Consider the following 9117-nt stretch of genomic DNA (forward strand, 5'->3'; position numbering starts at 1 on the left):
AAGGATCAACCTCGGGCTTGACAACCATATCCCCAGTGCAGAGCTGTGTATTAACTCAGTTATATAAACCAAGATCCTAGCTGTCATCCTCACTGGCTGCTTCCTTCAGAATTTTAGTCCAGAAAGATTTCAGCTAAAGAAGGGTACATGAGAGCGCTGTAAGCAGTAACAGATTAAAATCGCCAAGGGAAGGCAAATAGCACCCAGAGAAGGTTAGGGGATCCTGCCTCTAAGCACCTAGTGGAAGAAGGGTTCCTAAGAAGAGCCATGAATTCAGATCTGCCTGAAAGGTGAAGATACTTCTTGTGGCCTGTAGTTTGGCGGGAGAATTAGAAATAGCGAAGCCAGTGGGACATAACCGTCCATCCAGCTGTCAGTACGTCACTGTCCAGTCCACCCTCTCATCCAGGAGCCTTTGTTATGGGGCTGAAGGCTCACCTGTTTGGAGGAATCCAGGGCCATCTCCAGAAGACCATCCACAGCCGTGCTGAGGCTGTGAAAGACTCTCCTAATCGGTTGCTCATATTCCAGTGTATTTTCAGGGTTCATAAAAAAGCTTTCACACACGTTACTGCTAATTTCAGACACTGAAGATGTCTCTGCCCCTTCAGGCAAAGTTCTGTCTGCCTCTAGTAGACCCTCATCAGACCACATATCGCCAAGGGCTGCAGCTGCAAGATAATCAAATGTGGATACACAAAATCTTCACTCAGCAAGGTCATCACCCAGTTACACCTGATCTGGAGTGTGTGTGCGCGAGTGGTGGTGGGGGGAGTGTGTGGTGAGGGGCAGAGACAACCCAGCTCCTCAGAAAAACAGCAACCAACCCTGAGTACCAGATAATTTTAACTAGGCCAGGCCCTAGCCCTCCCCAGAGTATGGGAGCTGACAGGGAACAAAACTCCTCAACATAGTGGGGAGCAGTCTCAACATAGTGGGAGCTCTTCCCAGCATAAAAGACCCTAAAAGGCAACCCATCTCAGTGCACGCACCTGCTAAGGGGGCATCACTTGTGTCTGTAGCATCCACATGGTCCAGGAGGAGCCCTGCACGCTCACTGATCCGGCTCTTTAGGGTCACAGCTGCCTTCAGTGTTTCTCCGAACAAATCAAGCAGTCTCCTCAGGGAGTTTCGGAGTGCTTTCCTAAGATAGGAAACAACTGCCTGTCATCAGACCGGTTCTTGGCCCTCCCAAAATGCTAAACACAAAGTACAAATGTCAAGTAGAGGCCAAAGACAATGGCCCAAAGGTCACCATTCTCTGACCCTGACACTAAGCTAACACAAGAAAGGCCTATCGAGCAGTAAACTGCTCTTTTGTGTGTGGGCAGGGTGTTAATTACAGGGAACACAATAGGACTTAATAAAACAATGGAATTTGCTACTCTTTGGTAAAATTCGATGATCTGAGAAAGTACCAGATTGATTTCCAAAGTGGTTGTACAAGTTTAAATTCCCATCTGCAATGGAGGAGGGTTTCCCTTTCTCCACATCCTCTCCAGCATGAATTGTCACTTGAATTTTTTATCTTAGCCATTATGATGGGTATAAGGTAAAATCTCAGGGTCGTTTTGATTTACATTTCCTTAATGACTAAGGACATTGAACATTTAAGTGTTTTTCTGCCATTCAATATTCCTCTATTGAGAATTCTGTTTAGCTCTGCACCCCATTTTTTAATTGGATTACTTGATTTGTTGCTGTTTAACTTCTTGAGTTCTTTATATATTCTAGATATTAGCCCTCTGTCAGATATAGAGTTGGCAACAGAACCAAAATTCTGGGCCAAGGAGTCTTTTCTGAGACTGATACTCCAACCAAAGACCATTCATGGAGATAAGGTAGAACCCCTGCACAGATGTAGCCCATGGCAGCTCAGTCTCCAAGTGGGTTCCCTAGTAAGGGGAACAGGGGCTGTCTCTGGCATGAACTCAGTGGCTGACTCTTTGATCACCTTCCCCCTGGGGTGGGGGGGGGCAACCTTACCAGGCCACAGAGGAAGACAATGCAGCCAGTCCTGATGAGACCTGGGGTCAGAAGGAAGGGGAAAAGGACCTCCCCTATCAGTGGACTGGGGGAGGAGCATGGGAGAAGAGGGAGGGAGTGCAGGACTGGGAGGGGACAAGGGATGAGGCTATAGCTGGGATAAAAAGTGAATAAATTGTAAAAAATTAAAAGAGAATTGGAAGGGCTGTGAAAGTCAGGGATTCGGAGAACATCACAGCTGGTGTCTCCAAGCCCTGGGTGTCAACCTGCTCGGAAGCCCCAGAGCAGGAGCAGTGGGCCTAGAGAAGAAGCAGCGTAATGCAGTGCAGCTGGGGCACCCACCCTTCGCTCTGAGCCTGGTCCACATCAGCCCTGAGCATGGAGATGAGAGTGGCGCCCTCCTGGTTCTCCCGCTCCCTCCTCTGCTGCAGCCTCTCCAGCTCCTCTCGGCACTCTTCGACCTCCCGACTCAGCAAGAAGACCTGGCCTTTCAGCTGTTAAGAGGACATGACAAAGCCCAGTTTAAACAATTACTGCTGAAAAGTTCCATCACAGTTTTTGTATTACATTTAATAAAAAATATGACAAATGGTGAGCATGAGGGTGATTAAAGGTGAAAATACTGTTTTTCTTCATCATTTATTACTTACCTAAAAAGTATATAATGAATTTCTACTTGTCCCTGTTACTAGTGAAATGAAAGGGCAGATCCATATCACAAATACTAATTCAAAATAAAAATCCATGTACCTAGTCATTCAAAATTGAATTAGTCACCATGCAGACACAGATCCTTCCTACGTGTTTCTTCTCTTCAACGCCGGAGGCAAGCGTGGAGTGGTGGCGCACACCTTGGATCCCAGTGCTCAGAAGGCAGAGTCAGGAGGATCTCTGAGTTTGAGGCCAGCTCAGTCTAGTTAGTTCTGAGACAGCCAGGACTATACAGAGACACTGACTCAACAAAATCAAAGACTGACAAACAAAGCCCCGGGAGGCTCAGTGTCCCAGACATTCAGGCAGCAGGCAGACCAGCTTTCCTGTTGCTGGCTGTGTGGGCTTCCCATGTGCCATGGATCCTAGCAATCTGGAGTCGCTTAGCTTACACAGGAAAGGTAGCCAGCCACAGCACCCTTAATCCAGTGACACAGGATTTCCAGGAGTCGGAGGGTCTCCGACATGGACATGGCATCTTCCAAATGACAGAGAAAAGTGCAAAGGAGACCACGCTTCCCACACAGGCCTGTGAGACACCAGGCAGAACAAGGCAAGTATGCTCCTCTGTTCAGACAGAAGTACCCCGCCACCCAGCAACCCATGTCCACATCTGTATCAGCTGGTAACGTGCCGACATCCTCCAGGTCAGGGAAAGAGACAAGGCGCTGAACACAGCGGCCTCCAAGTAGGGCGGCTGTGCACTGCACAGTGCCAAGCTGGGTGCGTACCTTCCCATGACATGAAAGTGCTACAGCGGGTCACAGCTGGGCCAACGGCCCATGAGAAGTCAACGACCTAGAAAGCACAAACGTTAGACAGGACATGCTCAGCACTTCTGAGCATCTGGGCAATCGTGAGGACTCGAGTTCAGATCCCAGCACACGTAACACCGGCTGTCCTGAACAACCTGTCATAAACCCAGCTTCAAGAGGGTTAGAGACAGGATTGAGGGACCTGTTGGCCTCCAGTCTAGCTGAGAAGACATGCGCTCAGGTCCAGGTAGATAGTCTCCCTCAAAACAACAGGTAGACAGTGATAGAAGAGGGCATTTAACATCTTCTAGCCGCTGTGCACACACCTGCACACAAACATACACACAGCCTTTAAAAAGAAAGAAAGGAAGGTAGGACAGAAAGAAAGCGGACCAGACTAAGAAGGAGTGTAATTCTGTATCAACTTACTACAGGCCACAGAAGCTAACTGTAGGCAGTGCCAGTAGAAAGACCACACAAATACACAGACTCCATAAAACCAGGGGATGGGGCAGGCTAATACATAAATTCAGGTAGGAAAGTTACATTTCAAGAGAGAAAACAATGATCGAGAGGCAGAAAATGAACAGCCCAACATGAATGCTCCCAGCACACAGAACTATCTCCTAGACAGGCAGAAGCACCCACGTAAGGCTGAACTGCGGTGTTCCAGCTGCTGCTTCAGGATGTGGTTTGCCTGAAGTTACAGCTGTCCCTCCCTTAGCTGGGAACGGCACTGAGCAATACGCACATCTCAAAGGCAGGTGGTTTCTCTTAGTGCCGAAAGAGCCGTGCAGAAAGGTGACAGCACACATACCTGCTCTGGGTCCAGGCACTGCAGGTACTCAGGCACAGCCCTTCCCTCTTAGCCTTCATCACACACGCCCAACGAGCTCTGATCCCCACTTACCAAAGGTGGACCACTACATGGCTGTCACAGTTTCTTAGCTTGGAATTTAACATGTCTTTCTAACTCCCCTAACTGCCTCTCCTCCACCTCTTGAGACAGGATCTCACGATGCAGTGTAGGCTGGCTTTGAACTTGAGATCCTCCCACCTCAGTCTTCTATACCCAAAGCAGTTCTTTTTGCTGAATTTGTGTGTACGTGTGGTATATGTGTGTATGTATACAGATCTTAAGTGGCATATCTCTAACCTTTGGGGTTTGCTATTCTCAGTATTTTTGACAAAATGAGGTGTTTTTCAGCAACATGTAAATTATGCCTCTGTAGAATACCTGAAAGGTCATTGATCCCTCACATGGCCCCACAGGTTTGGATCAAGCTGTCCCCAAAGCCGCCCCCTAGGCTTTGCTTGCCCTGCTGGCCACTCAACTTCCTGTGCAGTCACCACCATGTCAGTCAGCCTCCCGGCACAGGTGAGGTCTCTGTAGTTGGGACTATGCTCCTTTGAACTGTTAATGGCCAACGGACCTCTGCCCTGATCCCACTGACCACTACAACAGGATGTATAGAGCAGACAGCGCCTCTAGCATTTAACAGCCACAGGGCTGAGAGTCACAGAACCGCCATGTGTACAGCAGACGGGCAAGAGAGAGAGAAACGAGAACATGCTATCATGCTCAGCATACTATCTGCACTTACCTGACTTACCAGTAAGTTCAGGCCCTGCATGACAGCTCTCTGAAGGCAGATGTGAGGCACTGAATCCTGAGAGATCACTTGCTGACAAGGTATTTATACTTTTACACATTATAAAGCCAGTCAATTAAAAGACAGCAAGATGGCTCACAGGATAAAGGTAGAAGTGTGTGCCCGTGTGCATGTGTGTGTGTGTGTGTGTGTGTGTGTGTGTGTGTGTTTGTACATTATGCAGACTGCGCAGGTTGTATTTACATATTTATGTATATTGATAAATACAAGGTGAATGAAAATAAATCCTCAAAAAGGGAGAAAATTGTTATTTTTTTGAAGGTTGTTTTTAGAGTTCTTCTGCAGTCGGACGGGTGAGCCCACCAGACTGTGTTCACCTGTATTCAGCTGGTAGTTCTTGGTTCTTGTCACTGAGCATTAACGGAGAAAAGAGCATGGTTTCTTATAGGATCCCATTACTGAACCCAGATCCACATACGCTGACTGACACTGGGCCCTCTGCCTTCCAGCAGAGCTGCAGGGTCGACATGGCTAGCCAGAGGCATGGCTCACTACAGCCTTCATGTTCCCTGTCTCAGGAAGGACTTTAAGGCACTTTACAGAAGCACATAATACCTTATGTGTATACAAGGATGTGTGTATTCCAAGGGAAGCAAGCACAAAGCGGGCAGCCCAGCCTCCCACCAGACAGCAGAATCATCGTGCGGAGCAGACTGTCCACCCTAGGGAAGCCTTCAGCAGGACAAACGGGGAGAATTCCACAGGTTCAGGAGCAGGTCAGGCGGCTTCACAGGCCTGTGGCCAGAATCTCACAGGACTCCACGAGTCACGAAGCTAATCTGACCAGGTGTGGTCAATATAAAAAACGAGATTTGGGGGTCAGGAGAGATGACTCAGCACTTAGAGCACTTGCTGAACTAGAAGACCTGAGTTTAGTTCCCAGATTGCAACTCCAGTTCCTGAGGATTCAAAACCCTCTTCTGGCCTCCACAGGTACCATACACATGTGACACAGGCAGGCGCACGCGTGCGCACACATACACACACAAGCATACCCTAAAAACAAAAATCAGTTTTTCAGGAAACGTTTTTTAAAAGTTACTCTTAGATTTCTCTAAGCACCCACAAAAATACAGAAAAGTACTACATCCAGTTTAGTCTGTATAAAACAGAACAAATACGCCTGGGAAGGAACAAAAGAGAGAGAAAGTGCACCAGGAACACCACTTAGAATGAAGGTGGCCATTGCTAGAAGCGAAGCACAGACATTCAAACTACGTAAAACTGACTACAGGTCTCTTTAGCCTACAAACAGGTTTGGCTTTTACACAAGAAAATACGACACAGCACTGTATAACCTCCACTGGTCACTGTGCAGCCCCTTCTGGACCACAGTCCTTACTCGGGGCCAATAGCAGGGAGACTGCTTCATGGGACAGACAGTTCTATGGAAAAGAAAGCAAGCTTACGTTTTCAGAGTATTTTTCACAACCAAACTCCAAAGGGCGGAATGTGCAGAGCACCCCGCCCGACTATGAGCGGTCCGATGCGAGCCTGCTGACAAGAGGCTCTGCTCTCCAGACAGGTGCAAGATATTTGTGGCTCAACCGAGCATGGAGGACAGCAGGGACAGCATGTCCCTGCTATTTTGGGACACTGCAATCCTGGAGAGCACCCTGACAGGCTCTCTGAAAAGTCTGTCAGAGCCCGAGAAGACGCTGGAGGAAACTCTCACAGCCAAGGCAAGTCCAACCACGTGACAAGACTGGTTACGCTTACAGACCTGCCCACAAGGATCCAGGGCAAAGGGTAAAAGGCTCATCATCACAGGAATGAGAATTAAAAAGACCCAGCGCACACAAGGCTCTGTACAGATCCTGATTTATACAATTACCACAGCCCGAAAGAGGCAGAGTTGTTTAAGCTAGAAATGGGATGAGATGAAGGAAAAACCTGTTACTTTGGATCAGCATGGGTCGTGGAGAAGTTAAACTGGGGCCGCTGGCACACCAACACCAGCATGCTACTCCTGTGCAGTAGGATTAAGGGTTTATTAAGTTGTTCAATATTTTATATATTGAAATCCACCCCTTCCCACTGTCCCTCAAAAAAGTACCCATGTTAACACAAGGGCTTACCAAATGGCTTGGTGAGCGAAAGTGTTTGTTGTACAAACTGACAATCTGAGTCAATCCTTGAAACCCACAGGGCAGAAGGAGAGCGTGGGCTTTTGGAATTTGTGGTCCGACCTCCATGCCAAAAATATCATACAGACACATACAGAAATACATGAAAATGTAATCATTGTTGCTGGTTTGTTTTCTCAAGACAGGGTTTCTCTGGGGAAGTAGCTCTGGATGTCCTGGAACTTGCTCTGCAGACCAGGATGGCCTCAAACTCAGAGATCCGCCTCCTGAGATCAAAGGCGTGTGCCACCACTACCCTCAAAACATAGTAATTTTTAAGTTGACATAAAATAGCAAAGTAGCAGCAGCTCTAGTAGGAGTTTTGGTTTCTTTAAAAACTCAGTTATGTTATATAAACATGTTTTTGTTTAATCCCAAGTGTGGGATATGAGGCTGTTTCAGATTGTCCACGACAGCAGACTATTTGCCTTGTGCTGGCTCTGAGAGGGGTGTGATCTTTGCCAGCTGCATAAATGCCAGAGCCCGCAGAGGGGCCAGGGCGCACTTCCACAAAGTACGAGGCTGCTGCTTCGCCCTGCTGCTCCTGGTTGCTGTTGTGGTTTGACAAGAAGTTGGAGATATTCTGGCAATGAAGACTGGACTTGCCCCAAGGAACCCAACAACCCTAACCAGCAGGAAACAGCTAAAGAGAACTACGGCCTCTTTCCCCACTGACCTTCTTTCTCTCCTACCTGGTGTTGCGGTGTTGGAAGGGATTGGGGAGTAGGGGAAAAGAGGCATGAGCACCCCAATAAAATAGGTTTTTTAAAGGACATCAACAAGCGGCCCTACACCATCACAGCCCAATTGCTCTTCTTTGAAGTCAGCTGTGCACAAGCACCCACGTGAAAAGGCATCACTTGTGCGCATCCCCAGGCAAGGGGACAGAGGGGCAAAGCTGCACCATCCCTAGAAATGATCAGACACCTCAACACCTAACAGCATCACTACAGACACTGCCGAGCACTCAACAGTGTAGCCACAGATGCCCCAAGCACTGGACAGTGTTACTATGAACGTTACTATAAACTCATTACCACCCAAGCCAAGCATGGAAAACCAGAAAACATATTCCGTGTATTGTAACAGAGAGGAAAGGTAAAAGCTACCATTGGCAAGGGGACAGCAAATCACTACAAAGACACTGGCTTAGCACACTGGCAGCTCAGGACAGCACCTCAAGACAGGAGCGAAGGTGGCTCTCAATCTAGAAAGCACAGCATGTGGCCGGGCTAAGTACAAGGCTGCCCTCCAAATCAGACTCTGCCGGGTCCCACACCTCAGTACCACCTGCCCCTTTACAGCAACCCCACAGAGCTGTACCTTGAGCAGGTTCCACACACCCACACCCAGATTTGGAAATGAACAGCAGGGAACAGGTCTCATTTTCAGTCTTCCTTTTACTTTTATAATCTTGTCTAACTATGAACTATTAATCTAGCAAACATAGGCAAATTTAAGGGCGTTATCTGATAGATAAAAAATAGATTATTGTAGCCTTGTTTTTATGCTTCTTAATAATAATTTTTGTTTGTTTTTGAAGTAGGATCTTTCTATGTAGCCCTGGCTGACCTGGAGCTAAGTGACCAGGTTGGCCTTGAACTCAAGATATCTGCGTGTCTTTGCCCAGTGAGTGCTGGGATTAAAGGCATGTGCCACTATGGCTGGTTCATAATTGAATTTTTAAGTTTTTTTTTTATTATTTCTTTTATTTTTTTAAGATTATAATTATGTCATTTCCCCCAACCTTTTCTTCCCTCCAAACTCTCCTACATAGTCCTCCTTGCTCTCTTTCAAAGTTACGGCCTCTTTTCTCATGAATTGCTCATATATATATATATATATATATATATATATATATATATA

The 9117-nt window shown here is 47.3% G+C and overlaps 1 protein-coding gene across 3 annotated transcripts in view; it reads right to left on the minus strand.

The window, feature by feature from the left end:
• Window positions 1-9117, minus strand: part of Pcnt (pericentrin) — a 96357-nt gene that overhangs the window by 57395 nt on the left and 29845 nt on the right. For all 3 annotated transcript variants that reach the window (XM_055607091.1, XM_055607090.1, XM_055607089.1), the window contains exons 16-18: window positions 2329-2480; window positions 993-1144; window positions 439-671 (exon numbers count right to left, since the gene is read on the minus strand). In XM_055607091.1, coding sequence (XP_055463066.1) covers window positions 439-671; window positions 993-1144; window positions 2329-2480 — 537 coding nt within the window. The remainder of the gene's footprint in view (window positions 1-438; window positions 672-992; window positions 1145-2328; window positions 2481-9117) is intronic.

This window comes from Psammomys obesus, unplaced genomic scaffold (assembly GCF_907164565.1).
Source record: "Psammomys obesus unplaced genomic scaffold, mPsaObe1.curated_primary_1811, whole genome shotgun sequence".
In the NCBI taxonomy this organism is placed as follows: Eukaryota; Metazoa; Chordata; class Mammalia; order Rodentia; family Muridae; genus Psammomys; species Psammomys obesus.